Source organism: Heterodontus francisci, chromosome 15 (assembly GCF_036365525.1).
Source record: "Heterodontus francisci isolate sHetFra1 chromosome 15, sHetFra1.hap1, whole genome shotgun sequence".
In the NCBI taxonomy this organism is placed as follows: domain Eukaryota; kingdom Metazoa; phylum Chordata; class Chondrichthyes; order Heterodontiformes; family Heterodontidae; genus Heterodontus; species Heterodontus francisci.
In genome coordinates, this window is record NC_090385.1 from 49,048,487 (window position 1) to 49,067,911 (window position 19,425).

At 43.3% G+C, this 19,425-nt stretch overlaps 1 protein-coding gene across 1 annotated transcript in view; it reads right to left on the reverse strand.

Moving 5' to 3' along the window:
- Nucleotides 1-19,425, reverse strand: part of frmpd3 (FERM and PDZ domain containing 3) — a 196,397-nt gene that overhangs the window by 126,049 nt on the left and 50,923 nt on the right. The window contains exon 5 of the mRNA XM_068046996.1: nucleotides 6,138-6,183. Coding sequence (XP_067903097.1) covers nucleotides 6,138-6,183 — 46 coding nt within the window. The remainder of the gene's footprint in view (nucleotides 1-6,137; nucleotides 6,184-19,425) is intronic.

The window sequence follows — 19,425 nt, forward strand, 5'->3', positions numbered from 1 at the left end:
TGCAGCATATCATTTCACTGGCTGGATTGCTTCATAAGTTGCCAAATCCCTTATGAATTTTTGGTTCTAGAAGTTTATTGTCCATAAATGGTTTTGCATTTCTTCTTCTTCTTATTGGGTGCCTGTGTGTGGAGGGATGGAGGTTTTTTTTTAACATCACATATCTTATGTTCAATGTATAAATCTCCATTATGCATTTTGCTCACTTTGTATTCCTAAGGAAATGAGTACTAACACATTCATGCCTAGAAAGATTTATTTTTGATGCTGGCAAAAGAAAAAATATTTTATCAGCAATAATATTAATTTGAGATTTCTCCTAAACTTCCCTGTGAATTGGTTGCATGAGGTAATATGCTGCTGGATTGGCCAATCTTTTAAATATACATTTTAATATCAGTGCATACGTCATGCAAAATGAGCTTCATTAACTTGTGCTACAATGTTAATGAAGTTGATCTCTTGCCAGTGGCTGTAAGTTTATGCCTCACATCTGAAAGGCCTATAAATTCTGACATTCTTAAAGGATGTTTGGAACCCACTGCCCCTATTCATCTTTTTCCCTTATATTCTTCATTTCACATTCTTTAGCTGAACAAATGGGATGAATAACTATTAACCAGTTCTAAAGAAGCACCTAAAGTTTTCTGAAGATTTGGTATGAAAATGCCCTTCCAATTTAGAATTTGAATGTGATTGGAATTTTAATAGACAGATTGAGATACATTGTGATGTGATGATGGAAGTCTGTGAAGAACTTAAACTTCTCACCAACAACCTGTGTTAACCAGACAATGTTACGCTTTTGGCAAAAGATAAATCAAATCTTAAAAAGCTCCTGAGAAATTCAGTCTCTATTACACCAAAGAAACATCTCCACTGTTGATCTTGCCCCTTATTTTTTACCTTAGAGAAACTACCCCTTAAACTTCCTTCTAGTTGCTATTGCTAGCAAAATCAGAAACAGTTCCTTAAAAGACCATGTAGGTGTTTTTGCCAGAAGTCTTTCCTTGAAATGTCTATGTGCAATGGTAATAGTTAATAGCAACAAATGCGTGCTAGTTCTCTCAATACACCTTTTAGCTTGTCACTCCGCCTTATTACTTTACAACTTTACACTGTGATGTAAGGCTGTCTTTCTCTGGGGAAGGAGAAAATTTCCTCTCTGATTTTTATAGAAAAATCTTAAATGAGTTCTTTGTCAACATATCTACAATTTATTTACAATTAAAATAAACTTCCAAGTTGCACCCCATTCTTAAATCAGAAGACTTAGAAAAATAGCAGGAAAAATGACTGCTAAAACAGAAATATATTTATTCCTAGCTTTGCTGAGATAAGCCAGAAGTAAACCATAACAGTAAAAGCTCTCAGAGATGCAAGCTTGTTTACCTTTATTCACCCACTGGTGCCTGATGGTTGCTAATTATCGATGTCAGACACATATATCTCACAAAGTTTAATTTTCATTTAATTCATTACTCTACTTAATTGGGAGATATTAGTCAGGGATTTTTGCTTCTGTACTTGGCATTGTGTGATCTTCAACCTATTAAAGTGACCCATGGGCAGAAAATCATGGCAGAATGCTATAAGACAAAATTTAGAGAATGTAAAAATGCAATTTGAAGAGTTAAGGGGATAAGGACAAACTTAAGACTGACTGATTCCAGATGATTAAAGGAAAATATAGATGTAATTACCTATACTGTTAGTTATTATATCAATAGTTTATACTAAAAATTAATTTAGACATTGTTGCTCTGTTTGAACCTCTGAATGTTTTGTAATGCAGTAAATAGGTTACATGTTGATGATGATACTGTAGTCCCAGAAGTCTGTCATTAAGATCACTGCTCCTAAGGCTGCAGTGGGGTGTTCTAAGCACTCAGACCTCGGTGCCCAGTAAAATGGGTGTTGGGCATTGCTTTATTGCTTTAGTTATGGATCTTTTATGCTGTGTAATTGTTATCAGCATTAACAATAAATTCAAGGATAAAGCAGAAGTGACTTCAAGCTTTCGTAAAGCAAGGTACATTATAATTGAACGTAATTGCTAGCTCAGGTAAGGCATTTGTTACAGGATAGACAGATATTTTTCTCTCTTATTCCATTTGCTACTTAACTGAAGATAATCACACTGAATGCTACTGAGGGATATTCTGCTTTTGAGGAGCAATGAGGCAGATAGACCTTCCCTGCAAGGCAACAATATAGCAGTTCAATTGGAGAGTTCAAATTGCAAATGTCTAATTCATTAGAAAGGAATTAAATTTTAATGAGCAGATTTCAAATCCCAGACTTGACATCTTGAATGGCTAGATCAATATGATAGACAGTATAATGGAAAAAAAAACTAAATCATACATGTGGCAGGCAGGATTTATGCTGACCATGTCAGAAAATAAGGGGAAAGGTGGAATGTGTTGTCATTAGTGTCTTATTTCCTAGGCTATACCAATGCACGGGAGGACCCAATACAGGGACTGGTCCTACCACCTTGTGGGTAAGTCTATCCCACAAAATCATTTATTGAATTCTTCAAATCAACTATTCAAAGGCCTTTTTCATATCAAACACCTGTTTATTTGACATTAATAAAATATATTATGATAAAAGAATTTCTAATGTAGAGTTCCTGTCAGCTTCCATTGAGACTGCAATCACAGTTTCTCTGTCTTTTCACCTCTTGCTCTCTTTCTATCCTTCATGTCTTGCTTCTTTGCCCGAGTACTTGTGCATTTTTACAACACATAGGCCAATTTTAACTTAGGGTAGGAGTTGGGCAGGCAATGGACAAGATAAATGGTAAACCATTCCCACCTCAGCACAGTGAGGCTGGAGAGAATTTAAGTCGTGCCTCATCAACCTCTCCCTTCAGTCTCCTGCCCAAATCCAGCAGGAAGTGGCAGCTGGCCAATAGGTAGAAAGAACACATCAGTGGCAGGTGGTCGCCACTGGGGATTGAAAGAACGGTCCCAAGCACTCGGGTAAGTGGCTGGGAGGGGCATTGAAGGGGTCGGGCAATGTGGTCTGGGGAGAGGGAAGAGACCCAGGGCAGTGACGTCCTAAACATTCCTGTTTAGGCTTGGAGAAGCACTGCTGCTCCTCCTCGTCACACAAGGTAAAGGGAGAAAAGGAAAATCACTCACCCTGGCGATCTGTTGGCCATGGATTCTCGTCCTGCTAGGTTGGTCTAGTGGTAATGCCACAGTGCAAACCTCTGGTAAAAACCACAATCAGGCTCTGATTGCATCATCACTGCCCGATCTGAATATTTAAAGAAGAACCCTGCTGACTTCCAGTGGATGTCCTTCTTGCTTGATCAGAACAGCAGGTTAAATTAATCTAGCTGGAGCTTGCTGGGTAAGCAAGGTATGTGCTGAGTGGACAGAGTTAAAATCGGCCTTATCATCGAACCCTCTACTCTCATTCAGCAGGGTTTTGGCAGGGCAACTTTATTTTCTATTCAGGTATTGCCATGTTGTTGCATACATGTATTTGGTCGGGCCTCCATGTAACTCCAAACCCACAGCAATGCAGTTACTCTATGAAATGGCCTAATAAGCCACTCAGTTGTATCAATCTGCTACAGAAAAGTCCTATGAGAATAAAACCAGATGGACCACGTGGCATCGACCTAGGCAGCATAAAGACAAAGCCACATCCTGCCCAGTGAACCCTGCAAATTCCTCTTCACTAATGTCTGAGGACTTGTTCCAAAATTGGGAGAGCTTTTCCATAGACTAGTCAAGCAAAAGCCTGACATAGTCATACCCACTGAACCATACCCTACAGCCAATGTACCAGACTCCTCCATCACCATGTCTGGGAGTGCCCTGGCCCACCGGCAGTACAGGCCCATCAGAGGTGGTGGCACAGTGGTATACAGTAGGAAGGGAGAAGCCCTTGGAGTCCTCAACGTTGACTATGGACCCTATAAAGCTTTATGGCATCAAGTCAAAAACGGCCAAAGAAACCTCCTTCTGATTACAACCTACTGCCCTCCCTGAACAGATGAACCAGTGCTTCTCCATGTTGAATACCACTTGGAAGAAGTACTGAGGGTGGCAAGGGCACAGAATGTATTTTGGTGGGGGACATCATTATCCATCATCAAGAATGGCTCAGTAGCACCACTACTGACCACATCCTGGAGGACATATCTGCCAGACTGGTGCTGCGGAAGACGGTGAGAAAACCAACAAGATGGAACAGCCTAAAAAGCCTAAATGACCTCATGATCACCAATCTACCTGTTGCAGATACGTCTGTCCATGACAGTATTGATAAGAGTGACTGTTACACAGCCCTTGTGGAGACAAAATCCCATCTTCACACTGAGGACACCAGTGGCACTACCACTGTACTAAATGGGACAGATTCAGAGCATATATAGCAACTCAATACTGGGCATCCATGAAGCACTGTGGGCCATCAGCAGCAGCAGAATTGTATTCAACCACAATCTGTAACCTCACGGCCCTACATATCCTCATTCTACAATTATCTTCAAGCCAAGGGACCAATGCTGGTTCAATGAGAAGTGTAGGAGAGCATATTGGCTGATGATTGCACAGTGTTCTATATCATTTGCAGCTCCTCAAATACTGAAGCAGTCTGTGCCTACATGCACAAGACCTGGACAAAATTCAGGCTTGGACTGATAAGTGGCAAGTAACCATTTGTGCCACACAAGTGCCAGGTAATGACCATCTCCACCAAGAGAGAATCTAACCATCTTCTCTTGACGTTCAATGGCATTACCATTGCTGAATCCCCCACCATCAACATCCTTGGAGTTATGACTTAACTGGACCAGCCATATAAATACTGTAGCTCCAACAGCAGGCCAGAGGCTGGGAATTCTGTTGTGAGTAACTCACCTCCTGACTCTCCAGACTCTGTTCACCACCTACCAGGCACAATTCAGGAGTGTGATGGAATACTCTCCACTTGCCTGGATGAGTGCAGCTCCAACAACACTCAAGAAATTCGACATTGTCAAGGGCAAAGCTGCCCACATAATTCTCACTCCATTCACTCCCTTAAACATTTACTCCCTCCACCACTGCGTACTGTGGCAGCACTATGTACCATCCAGACATTGCACTGCAACAACTTGCCAAGGCTCCTTCAACAACACCTTCCAAAACTACGTCCTTTACCACCTAGAAGAACAAGAGTAGCAGACACATGGGCACACCACCACCTTCAAGTTCCCCTCCAATTCACATACCATCCTGACTTGCAACTATATTGTTGTTCCTTCACTGTCGCTGGGACAAAATCCTGGAACTTCCTTCATAACAGCACTGTGGACTGCAGCGGTTCAAGAAGGTGGCTCACCAGCACTCTCTCAAGGGCAATTAGGGATGGGCACTAAATACTGGCCTTGTCAGCGATGCACACATCCTATGAATAGGTTAGGTTGGCTGCCATTATGGTTTTTGGCTTGTTGAACATTTACAGGGTAGATTTAAATTTTTTTTATGGCAAGAGGAAAATCAAACCCTCACCACTTTGGGACATTACTAAACAAAGTACACATAATAATGAGACATGGTTCATGAAAACAATCTGAGGAAGCAACAGAAGATATTTATAATCATCCTGAAGGGTCAGGGGACAAAAAACCAAGATATTTTTGTAGACCCAGGCTTTACAGCTGAGTCTTAAATCTAGGTGATGTTTTTCTCCTCCTCCTTCACCAATTTATCCTCCATTGTTCCCCAGACTCATCCTTTTATGAAGGTGGTGACTTATGCTGGGATACACTGCATTCCTCCATCTAAGTAGCTACTCTCCACATGAGTGCAGATAAAGTGTTGGGAAGATATTCAATCATGAAGACAATCAAAGCAAGAACAATCCTTTTTTCATCCAATGTATGGACACTTCCCAGCAAAAGCCTCCGTATAACGATCAGGAGCAGAAACCCGAACTGATAATTTAATTGCAGCACCCAAATTGCTGCCACATTGAGATGGACTCATTCAGTATAGATCAGGAATCAAACCTAGAATATTTCTGTACTCCATGAGATGCAACTACTACTCTTGCTCCTGGAGATTTTAAAACAGCTTTTGTCAGACCACATATATACAGTACATGACAGAATTAAGGAACACACTCACTTGATGAGGCTGAAGGACAGTCAGAATAATGGAATCCTTGCCATTCCTATTAGAAAAAATAAATTATCAGTTATTATTGGGTACAGATTTCATAGTTTGGAAATGTAACCACTGGCAATATTTGAAAACATCTGAAAATACAAACTAGAATTTTCTTTCCATGCTGTGATATAAAAATCTCCCTTGAGCTGAACATGGACATTTATAATATGAAATAAATTTTTGGTAATTAACTACACCCAAATCCACGTCAAATCCATTGGTTCCCTGCCACACTGCAGTTTATTGCATGTAAATTAAACTGAACAAATAATCCTGCTAATGGAGTGAGTCATAGGCTCTAACTCAGGGTTGTCCAACATACGGCCCGCGGGCCAGGATCCAGCCCACCAAAGCTTTCCATCTGGCCCGCGGATATAAACTGTACCCGGGGCCATTCCTCATCCTCACCAAGGGTCCGTGACTGGAGATGAGAAATTCTGCATTGTCAGACCGGCATTTAAAAAAGATCTCAAGTCAGTTTCACAGCTGACAGATCCTGACATCGGGAACAGCAGTTTCTGAACTTTGGACAGATTTGGGTTTATTTAAAAGGCTGCCAAAAAACCCTGAATTGGTCTGAAATTCAGAACCTGCTGTTCCCGATGTCAGGATCTGTCAGCTGTGAAATTGACTTGAGATCTTTTTTAAATGCCGGTTCAGAGTTTCTCGGCAGCCTTTCAAATAAACCCAAATCTGTCCAAAGTTCAGAAACTGCTGTTCCCAATATCAGCTGTGAAACTGACTTGAGATTTAAAAAATACTGATCAACCAACTGCTGAGCGTTCCCGCTCTCTGCAACTGAAAGAGAGAGAGAGAGGAGGGGAGGGAAAGGAGATAGAGGGGGGACAGAGAGAGAAAGAGAGGGACAGAGAGAGAGAGAAGGAAAGAGGGACAGAGAGAGAGGGGACAGAGAGAGAGGGAAAGGGAGCAGAAAGAGAGAGAAAGAGAGGGAAAGGGGGATAGAGAGAGAGAGAGGGGGGCAGAGAGAGGGAAAGGGGACTGAAAAAGAGGAAAAGGGGGACAGAGAGAGAGGGAGAGGGGCAGAGAGAGAGAGAGAGAGAGGCAGATAGAGAGGCAGAGAAAGAGGGATCAAGATCACGTCTGACAGAATGACATCTATCCAGATTACTCAACAAGTGTGCGGGCAGCAAAAAAAGGCCAGGTATCTCACTAAATCAGTATCCAACATAGTGACCAGAAAGTAAAGCAATAAATTAGTCTTCTCATTTAACGCTTCTTCACAAAAACGCACCTTTGTTGTTGTTTTGATTAACAGTAAGATAAATTTTAAAGCCTTTATCTTTCCGTAATTGTCTCACCAGGCCCCCATGTGAGACAAAAATTGTAATGTGGCCCCCCATGTGAAAAGGCTGGAAAGCCCTGTCTAACTGAAGGATTTCGAAAGTTTGTATATGAGGGCCATTCCCTCAACATTGGGAAAAATGACCTGTGTTTCCCAGGTACACATGGAGTATTCTTTAGTGAATGGCAGGTAATGAGGAGTTCAGCAGCTTTTAAAAGGGGGTTGCTTTCATTTGCCTGTAACCTGTTGTTTGCAGGGACTATCAGAACTATCCCATCACAGAATAAAGCCTGAAGGTGCTGTTGGAGTAAATGCAGTAGAGGAAAGCTGCCCTTATTGGGGATGATGAGAACCCACAAAACAGAGTCAATGTCCAGCAAGCATGGAAGGAGATGGTCAAGAGCTGATGTAGTCTCTCACATCCATAGATCAAATAAGGAATAAGTTATCTGGACTGAGGTAGAATGCCAAGGTATAGCACATGGAAAGGTTCACACTCAAATGAAAAAATGCCTGCACAAAGAATGCACCAAGCATTGAGCCAACAGTATGGTGCCATATTAGCAATGTAGCCTCAAAAGCACAGGTCCCATCCATCACATCTGATAACCCAAATAATATCATTAAAGCTGCAGTTCCAATTTGTTGTTGCCTCAGAGAAAAGCTTCCATTGCCTCACATAATTGTTGCATGGTTGCTTAAACTGCCTGCATGCTTTATATTCATAAACTGGTCAATTTGTGACCCTCATGATACATCCAAATGCTGAAAGCAGCTCAATCTCCATGAGGAGCTCATAGTTTAAATTGTTAGGGTGTAAACCATGGAGGGTGTGGGCACGGGAGAACATAGTTGGCTTTGTAACAACCTAACAAGGCAAGTTTTCTTTCTCTTAACTTGTTCTCAGGATGAGTGTAATGACTGAATGGCTTATAAGGCCATTTCAGAGGGAATTAAGAGCCAACTGCACAGTATGGAACTAGGATCATATCTATCTTAGACTATGTAAGGGTAGCAGGTTGCCTCCTCTGTGGGACATTAGTGAACCAGAGGTGGGTTTTAAGAGCCATCTCTTTGATCAAGCCATCTCACGTGATCTCTCTACTTATTTTGTCTTGATCGCAGACAAAGACATCTTCAACCATTTTCTTGAATCCCTTACCACCCACATCAGCCACCACCACCTTCTCAAGGGCAATGAGGGATGGGTGATAAATGCTGGTCTAGCCAGAATAAAAAAAAAAGAATAAAAAAAATTGAACTGAAAGAATGAAGTAGTCCGTGATAAACCTTACATTATTGATTCTGTGCTATGTGCACATTGCCCCTGATAAGTCATTCCCCAAATACAACATTGGAGAATTGGCCATATTATATGGAAATCTCAACATTTTCATGAAATTCAAGCCTAAAATATCACTATAACATGGTCTTGAAGGAACTAGTTGACTTATTAGATCAATTTAATGAGTCTTTTTATTTGAAAAATTGGATTGAAGAAAGGGAATGAAGTAGATGTAGTCTATATGGGTGCCCAGAAGGTGTTTAAGAAGGTATTTCACAAGAGACTTGTTTAGAACATTCAGGCTTATGGTATAAGACAAAATGTAGCACATGTGCGGTGTCGCACCAGGTTTGCTGAAGTCCTACCTCACCTCTTACAATGCTGCAAAACACCAACAATACCTATGTGTTATTCAAAACCCCAGTGTTACCAATCACATAACTACTACCCTCATGTTACTAAGTCTTAGGACTAGTTGTTTAATGCTGCTGACACACACAACCCTTCCACCTTCCTGATAAACCACTAGTGCCAAGATTCCTTCAAACTCCTAAAACAGCACTCGTTCTTCTGTCACACTTGCATATGAAAACAAATAATCAACAATGAACAATTAAAAAAGGCAAACCAATGAATTCCTTCCAAATATTTTTTGAAAATCCTTTCAGTCACCATCTTCAACTCTTACCAACTTGGAAAAGTTAATACTGAACTCAGGTTTGTAACATTATAATGATACAAAAGTGCAACATTTACAAAAATGTTACAACATTTAGTTTTACAATAGCATTTCCTGTGTTAAAAGTATGTTAAAACATTTTCCATAGGGCCTGTAACTCTCCAAAAAACCTAGTGCTTGCGTTCATGTAGCTGGCATCCCAGAGCATTGTATTCAGAAAAAGATACTTAACAAGGTAACAAAGCTACAACCTCCAGTATGCAACAGTGCTTATAACTGATAATTTTATGCAAGATTGATAGCAAGACTAGCAGAAGGAAGATGGTTCCTGGGCTAGCAGCTTTACATTGAATTCCTCTTCTTTACAACTCCATTCATACTCATCCTTTCTCCAACCCCTCCAAGCCTTCTCTCCACCATTGCTCTGATTAGTGGGTATATTTTAGCTGAATCTACAAGTTTAACCTGCAAATTAAGGTTACTCATACAGAGCACATTGCCCTCTTTGTTCGATGTTTTCACTTGTGCTCTTTTTCGCAGCTGCAACTTTACTCATTCATTTTCTGGGCTCCTAGGGCTGGCTTTTCCTTTCATTCGCTGCGTGTTTTCAGGTGGTTTTGGGGGTGCCAATCTCATTTAAATGGGGTAGTATTGCCTACTGCCTCAACATTGCACCAGAATTGTCCTCAAAAGAAAGTATTAGTCCCCAATAATGTCTTCCCTTGATGCTGAATTTAAATGGGGTCAAGTGGGTGTGGTCAAGTATTCTGTTCCATTTTCCCAAAGTTTTACCTCAAAACTGACCCGAATTAATACCACCACCATAAAATGGCAATACGAGCAGCTCAGTAGTATTCCTCAGGCTGATACCACTTTCAAGGAGCTATTTTGTTTATTGCAGATGAAAGTTTGTCTTACTTTGCCTACATATTGATTGTAGCTGGGTAACTAGCACATTCACTGTTGCTTTCTATTGAGACCATAGGGGGTATCTTAAGCTCTCGCCCAGTGGAAACAGCGCAGACAGCGGGTTGTTAGTGGGGTCTTGTGCTGTGTTCCAACCCCCTATTATCTTAATTTACCTAAAATCAGGCACAGGAAAGCTGCCTGGGGGAAGTCAAGACTCGATGACCTCATTGGGATGGCCAGGCCATATTAAAGGATCGAGAACGAGAGGGCACAGATTTAAAGTATTTGGTAAGAGAAGCAAAAGTGACATGAGGAAAAACTTTTTCATGCAGAGAGTGGTTAAGGTTTGGAATTCACTGCCTGAGAATGTGGTGGAGGCATGTTCAATTGAAGCATTCAAAAGGGAATTAGAGAGTTATATGAAAAGGAAGAATGTGCAGGATTAGGGGGAGAAGGCGGGGAATGGAACTGAGTAAATTGCTCTTTTGGAGAGCCGGTGCAGACACAATGGGCTGAATGACCTCCTTCTGCACTGTAATGATTCTGTGATTCTGTGAACTGTGTGCCCAAATCAGGGCCTCCCCATCTCAGCCCCACTTGTGAAAGCAGAATCCTGGCCACAAGAGGCCCAGTTATGTTACAGGTTTACAGGTTTCTTGTAGGCCAGCAGAGGTAGGTGTGTGCTATATGGGCTTAACTCCATTCCCCTTCCCTCCCCCAACCATGGCAAATTTCCACTCCCACCTACCGGCTTGAGTGGGAGTCAGTGTTGGGGCATGGAAATAATGTCTATGAGTTAAAGAACTGATGTTGTAGGGGGCCAGAGAGAGTGTCACTCGCTTTGACCCCCTGCATCCTGATTCTTTTAAATTGGGGTTTATGTTCTTTGCTGAATTGCCTCTGCTCTTGGCCTGGCCTGCTTCTGCTCCACAAGTGACATGTTTGACTTTACGTTGAGCTAGGTCTGATCCGTTCCTGCAGGCCTATTCTATTCTAATCTGAATACCCCTCCCATGCTCCTAAATGATCTCTGCTTTCCTGTTATTCGCTTACTTTCCATGGTTGCAGTCTGTGATCTGCTCCAGTCATCCTTCAGACCTCCTTCACTGGACTGGGTTGGACTGAATTTTCAACCTTCTGCTGCTAAACCTGAGCCTGTGAGTTCCTCACTGCTCTGCAGTTGTAACGCAGACAAACTCCCTCATCAGCACTTATTTCAGGGATCCTTTCACCCTCTCATGGCTCTGTGTTGCGCACTGCTTTTGGATGTCAGGTTTGGTTCCCACTGCTTCTCGCTCTTCTGTGAATCCACTGGTGCACAGTTCTAATTCCTCAGGATACAATACATCTCCACTGGACTCCAGGATCAAGCTCTGCTGGTTTACAGTCAGCTCTCTACTTCTCTCTGATCTTCTGCCTGCATTAAATAATTTCAATCAGCTGATACTCTGCCCCTCAAACAGCTCCTGGATCTATTCCCCTCTCCACAACTGACTCTGAACCCGTACAATAGTTCATGGATGCTTCAAGCTTATTCCACTCTAAAATGCATAAAATAGCACAGATCCTGGCAAATGAGAAAGATACAAAGAACAACCAAAGGACGACAATATGGATAGTAAGAGCTACAAAAAGGGGTATAAAAATAAACTTGCAAGGGATATCAAAATCAACACAAAAAAAATTATACTCACCTTAGGAAAAAGAGGTTGGCCAGGAGCAATGCGGGCTCCTTGCAAACTAATAATGGTGATATTGTCATTGATAATAGGGAAATGGCAGACGTGTTGAATAATTACTTTGCATCAGTATTTACAGTAGAGGAAGAGGCCAGCAGACTAGAAATCCCAACAAAGCTAATGTTGAAGAAGGGACAGAGACTCACCAAGATTAATCTAAACAAAGTAACAGGCATGAACAAAATAATGGCACTAAAGAGTGACAAATTCCCAGGAACAGATGGGTTCCATCCCAGAGTTTTAAAGGAAGTAAGTGAGAATATTGTTGATGCCCCAACTATAAGCTTCCAAAGTCTCTCGATTCAGGAACCATTCCTTTAGATTGGAAAATTGCTCATCACTCCGCGTGGGAGATTACAGCGGCTCTTCAGTGTGCGGCCCGCACTTGTGGGCTGCCATTTTTTGAGCTTGCTGCCAGGAGCAACAGTGGCCTCTTAAAATGCAGCCCATTGAGTTATTTACGGCACAGGAAGCCATTCAGCCCATCAAGTTGATGCCAGATCTGCACGGAGCTATCCAGTCAGTCCCACTCCCCTGCTCAACCCCTGTAGCCCTGCAAGCCTATTTCTCTCAAGTAGCCATCCAACCTCCTCTTGAAGTCGTTGATTGTCTCCGCTTCCACCACCCTTCTGGGCAGTGAGTTCCAGGTCATGATCACCTGCTGTATAAAAAAGTTCGTTCTCATATTCCCCCCGCATCTTTTGCCTAAAACTTTCAATCGCGTCCCGTAGTTTTTGTACTATTAGTTAATGGGAACAGTTTTTCCTTGTCTAACTTATCTGAGCTTGTCCTAATCTTGTACACTTCTATTAAATCTCCCCTCAATCTCCTTTGTTCTAAGGAGAACAAACCCAGATTTTCCAACCTAACCTTGTAACTAAAATCCCCCATCCCTGGAACTATTCTGGTAAATCTTCTCTGCACCCTCTCAAGGACCATCACATCCATCCTGAAGTGTGATGACCAGAAAAGGACACAATACCCCAATTGGGGCATAACCAGAACTTTATAAAGGTTCAGAATAATTGCTCTGCTTTTGTTCTCAATGCCTCTATTTATGAAGCCCAAGATCCCAAATGCTTTACTAACCATTCTCTCAATATGTCCTGCCACCTTCAAAGGTCGATGCACATGCACCCCTTGTCCCTCTGTTCCTGCACACTCTTTACAACTCTGCTATTAAGTATATATTACCTCTCCCTATTCGTTCTGCCAAAATGCATCACCTCACACTTGTCAGTATTAAGTTCCATCTGCCACCTGTCTGCCCATTCCGCTAACCTATCTATGTCCTGTTGCAGGCGGTTCATATCATCATCACTGTTTGCCACACTTCCAAGTTTGGTGTCATCAGCAAATTTTGAGATTCTATACAATCCCAAGATCCAAGTCATTTAAAAAAAAATAAAAATAGCAAAAAAAGCAGGGCCCCAGCACTGACCCTTGGGGAACACCACTGTATATCATCCTCCAGTCTGAAAAGCAACCATTTGCTACAACTCCCTGTTTTCTGTCCTTAAGCCAATTTTTTATCCAATTGGACACTGACCCTCCTATTCCATCAGCTTCAATTTTGTTAACCCAGCCTTTTATGTAGTACCTTATCAAACGCTTTCTTAAAATCTATATAAACAACATCCACCACATTCCCTTCATCAACCTTCTCAAAAATTACAATTAGATTAGTCAAACATGATTGCCTATTACAAATCCATGCTGGCTATCCTTAATTAACTTGAACCTCTCTAAGTGTCCGTTGATATTTTCCCTGACCACTGTTTCTAAAACCTTACCCACCAATGATGTCAAACTAACTGGCCTGTAGTTGCTAGGACTGTCCTTATCCCCTTTCTTTAATAAGGGTGTCATATTTACCACTCTCCAATCCTCTGGCAGCTCCCCGTATCCAGGGAAGATTGGAAGATTATGGCAAGCCCTTCCGCTAACTCCATCCCTATTTCCATTAGCAACCTGGGATGCAAGCCATCCAGATCAGGTGACATAAGCATAGTCAGCCTTTTTAGTACCTACCACCTCTTAATTTTTATCCTCTCCATTGCCTCTACTCTCTCCGCTTCTACTGATATTTTGTCAAATTCCATTTCCTTAGTGAACACTTATACAAAGTACTCATTAAGTATATAAGCCTTTCCCTGTGGCCCTAAGCATCTATTACTCTCTTTGTCCCTAATCGGTCCCACTCCATCTCTTACAACTAGCTATTTACATGCCAGTGGAAAGTATTTGGGTTCCCTTTCATGTTGACTGCCATTCTATTCTCATAATCTCTCTTTGCCAGTCTTATTTTCCTCTTCACCTCCTCTCTCAACTTATTGTAAATGGTCTGGTTCTCACTTGATGAGTTCACCTGACATGCATCACACACCCTCTTTTTTGTTTCAACATAATCTCTAGCTCCCTCTTCATCCAAGGAGCCCCGCTCTTGGTTCCCCCTTTTTTGCCCTTGTTGGAATGTTCCTAGCCTGTACCTGAAGCATCTCTTCCTTAAAGGTAACCCATTGTTCTGATAAAGCTCTTCCTGTCAGTCTTTGGTTCCACTTTACTCTGGCTAGATCCCTTCTCATCACGTTGAAATTAGCCGTCTTTCAATCTAGACATTCTACCTTATTTGCTTCCTTGCTTTTCTGCATTACTAGTTTAAACCTTATGATAGATGATCACTCTTACCCAAGTGTTTCCCCACAGACACTTGGTCCACTTGGCCCACCTCATTTCCCAGCACCAGATCCGGCAATGCCTCCTTTCTATTTGGGCTAATAACATACTGATCAAGGAAGTTCTCCCAAACACACTTCGGAAATTCCTCCCGCTCCTTACCCTTTACTCTGAAATTATCCCAATTGATACTTGGGTAATTAAATTCCCCCAATATCACCACTCCATAGTTATTGCACATCTCTGCGATTTCCCTCCATATTTGCTCCTCTCTCTCTCTCACTATTTGGAGGTCTATAGAATATCCCGAGTAATGTGATTATACCTTTTTTGCTCCTCAGCTCTAACCTAATGGATTCTGTCCTTGCCCCACACTAGTGAATCTCTCCACAGGACATTGGTCCCAGTCCTGTTGAGGTGCAAGCCGTCTCTTTTGAATAGGTGCCTCCTGCCACAGGACTGGTCCTAATTCTCAAGAATCTGAAGCCCTCCCTCCCTCCTGCACCATGCTTCAAATATGCATTGATCCTCCCTATCTTCCTATTTCTACTCTCGTTAGCGCATGGAACTGGGAATAATCCAGAGATTACTACCTTTGAGGTCCTACTCTTTGACTTCCTCCCTAACTTCTCAAAATCTGACCATAGGATCTCAATACCTGCCCTTGCTGTGTTGTTAGTTCCGACCTGTACCACAACTCTGGCTCACTTCCTTCCCCCTGGAGAATATCCTGCACCCTCTCTGAGGCACCATAGAAGCAATACACCTTGCGGGACTCATGATAACAGTAACAGAAATGCCTAACTGTCCCCCTGCCTTTGGAATCACCTATAACAACTATCTTTTTGTTGTTCCCTCCTTTACTGTCCCATGCCCACTGGTGCCATGGTCTGGACTGCACTCCTTTAAGGTGTGGTCACTCCCAGCAGTCTCCAAAGCTGAGTACTGGTTTGAGGGTGGCAAACACCCCAAAGACTCTTGCACATCCTGCCCCTTCCGGATGGCCATCCACCTCCTATCCTGAACTCCTACTGCCTGTGGGATGACCACCTCCTGGAACGTATGATCCAGGAAACTTTCCTGCTCCCTGATGCTCCGCAGTGATTCCAGTTGCTCCTCAAGCTTGGAAATCCTGGGCTCGAGTTGAAGCAGCTGGAGAGACTTCCTACACACGTGGCCGCCCAGGACACATGAAGTGTCCTGAAGTTCCCACATGGTGCAGGAATTGCAAGCAACAGGTCTCAGCTGCTCATCCATGATCTAAAAAAAGCCCCTCTATTCCCTTTTTAAACAATATAATTGGTACCCTGTTTAAACTATCAATTTTAATTACCTCCTCACTGGTCCCTCTCTCTTTCTCTCACTATATGTATGTTAAATTATAATGGCCAGTGGTTGCGGGTTTGGGAGGTGCTGTTGATGGAGCTGCAGTACAGCTTGTAGATGGTACACACGGCAGCCACGGTGCACCAGATGGAGGAAGTGAATGTTTAAGGTGGTGGATGGAGTGCCAATGAAGCAGACTGCTTTGTCCTTCTTGAGCTTCTTGAGTGTTGTTGGAGCTGCACTCATCCAGGCAAGTGGAGAGTATTCTATCAGACTCCTGACTTGTACCTTGTAGATGGTGGACAGGCTTTGGGGAGTCAGGAGGTGAAATATTTGCTGCAGAATATCCATCATCTGAGCTGCTCTTGTAGCCACAGTATATATGTGGCTGGTCCAGTTAGGTTTCTGGTCAATGATAACCCTCCAGGATATGGATGGTTGGGGTTCAGTGATGGCAATGTCCTTGAACATCAAGGAGAGATGGTTAGATTCTCTCTTGTTGGAGATGGTCATTACTTGGTACTTGTGTAGCGTGACTGTTACTTTCCCAAGCCTGAATGTTGTCCAGGTTTTGCTGCATGGATGGGACAGCGGTTGGACGGATTGGATTTGCACAGCTTTATGTGACATACCTGGGCAATTTTCCACATTGTTGAGTAGATGCCAGTGATGTTGCTGTGCTGGTAAAGCTGTTCGGAGCACAAGTCTTCAGCACTACAGCTAGGATGTTGTTTGGGCTCATAGCTTTGCAGTCCTTTGCAAAGTGTAAAGTTTCATTTGCAACTCCTCAGAAAATGAAGCACTCAGTCGTTTCTTGATTTCACGTGGAGTGAATCGAATTGGCAGAAGACTGGCTTCTGTGGTGCTGGGAATCTTAGCAGGAGATCGAGGTGGATCATTCACTTGGCACTTCTGGCTAAAGAAGGTTGAAAATGCCTCACCATTGTCTTTTGCATTCATGTGCTGAGCTCTGCTATAATTGAGGATGGGTCTATTCGTGGAGCCTTGTCCTCCTGTTAGTTGTTTAATTGGCCACTTCTATTTATGACTGTATGTAACAGGACTGCAGAGCTTTCACCTGATCTGTTGGTTGTGGAATTGCTTTGCTTTGTCTGTAGCATTCTGCTTCTGCTGTTCAGCATGCATGTAATCCTGTGTTGTAGCTTCATCAGGTTGGTACCTCATTTTCAGATACAGCAGCTGCTGCTGGTCTTGGCATTCTCTTCTACACTCCTCATTGAAACTGGGTTGGTCCCTTGGCTTGACAGTAATGGTAAAGTGAGGGATATGCTGGGCCATGAGGTTACAGGATGTGATGAAATACAATTCTGTTGTTGCTGATTGCGCACAGTGCCTCATGGATGTCAAATTTTGATTGGTTAGATCTGTTCTGAATCTATCCCATTTGGCACTGTGGTACTGCCACGTAACATGATGGAGGGTGTCCTAAGTATGAAGACGGGACATTGTCTCCACAAGGGCTATGCAGTGGTTACTGCAACCAAACTGTAATGGACAGATGCATCTTCAACAGGTAGATTGGTGAGGAAGATGTCAAGTAGGTTCTTCCCTTGTGTTGGTTCTCTCACCACTGCCACAAGCCCAATCTAGCATCTATGTGCTTCAGGAGTACCAGTTCGGTCAGTAATGATGTTGCTCAGCCACTCTTGGTGATGGACATTGAAGTGCCCCACCTATTGTACATTCTGTTCCCTTGCTACTGATAATGCTTTTTCCAAGTGGTCTTCAATATGGAGGCATACTGACTCATCAGCTGAGAGAGGGCAGTAGATGGTAATCAGCAACTGGTTTCCTTGCCCATGTTTGACCTGATGCCATGAGACTTCATGGGGTCCGGGGTCAATGTTAAGGACTCTGAGGGCCAGTCCCTCCAAACTTTATCTACTCTCCCACTCTGCCAGCTCTGATGGATTTGTCCTGCCAGTAGGACAGGACATACCCAGGGATGGTACTATCTGGGTCTGGGACTGTGGGTTAAAGGTATGATTCTGTGACTGTGGTCTGAATTTTCCCAGCCCAGTGGAGACAGATGGGAGGTGGGAGGGCTGGCAATATGACAGGGGGTGGCGTCGGGAGAGGAGCTCAGAGTCTTACTGCCGTCAGGGCATATTGCCAGTGGTGGGCATCTCAGTGGTGCTGCCACCTGCTGAGCAGCCAATTGGCCAACTTAAATAGCCAATTAAGGGCCACTTCCTGTCACTGTGGGCATTTTTCTTGCATTGGGAGGGCCTGCCGCCATGTGGTAAATCCTGGTGGCCTCCCAGCAGGTTCTGGCCCCTCCTTAATGGGCGCTCCATGGCCCATGGAGAGGCCCCCGATGGCAATGGATGCCCCCCCTGCCTAAATGGCTGCCAGTGAACCACGACCACCCCCCACACCCCTCCATGAACCTGATTGCAGAGGCCTGCCTGCTTGGCCCTGGCAACAACCCCCAACCAAAATTCCCACTCTTCCAGGATGCCTCACATTGGAGGTGCTCTCATCCTGGAGCTGCAGCCTCAGCTGTGGCCACCACTAGCAGTGGGGCTACAGAGACTGCTGAGCTGTCAGCCCTCTGATTGGGCCAGCAGCTTTGTGAGGGGGTGGTGGGCTGCCATCCTCAATTGAATGGAAGCCCCGGTAGTGGCCAATTAACAAGACGCGGCCAGTAAAATGCTGTCCCAGTGTCCCACCGCCCGCTGGAAGTGGGTTGGCTCCTGCTTCCTGCCCCAGTGGCAGGACTTCTACCCTATGACAATGTCAGGCTGTTGCTCTCCCAATTTTGGCACGTCTTCAGATGATAGAGAGAAGGACTTTGCAGGGTCGACTGGGCTTGATGTGCCTTTGTCATGTCCGGTGCCTATGTCAATGCTGGGTGGTCAGTCTGGTTTTATCCTTGTTGTTTCTTGTAAAAACTAAATAACTTTCTAGGCTATTTCAGAGGACAGTTAAGTGTAACCAACCACATTGCTGCATGTCTTGAGCCAGACCAGATGAGGACGGCAGATTTCCTTCCACTAGTAAACCAGATGGATTTTTACGGAAATCTGGTAGTTTCATGGTTACGATTACTGATACTAGCTTTTTATTTCAGTTTTTTAAATTTAATTAACTGAATTTAAATTCTCCAGCTGCTGTGGCGGGATTTGAACTCATGTCTGCAGATCCATTAATCCAGGCCTTTTGATTTTCAGTTCAGTAACATAACAACTATGCGACCATACTGGGTTACATGTTTTACAAATGAAAGTTCACACTTTCACGTTTTGTAATATAGGGGGTGGGTGGGTAGCTTAAATCATCCAAATTACTTACCCGTCCTGGCACCA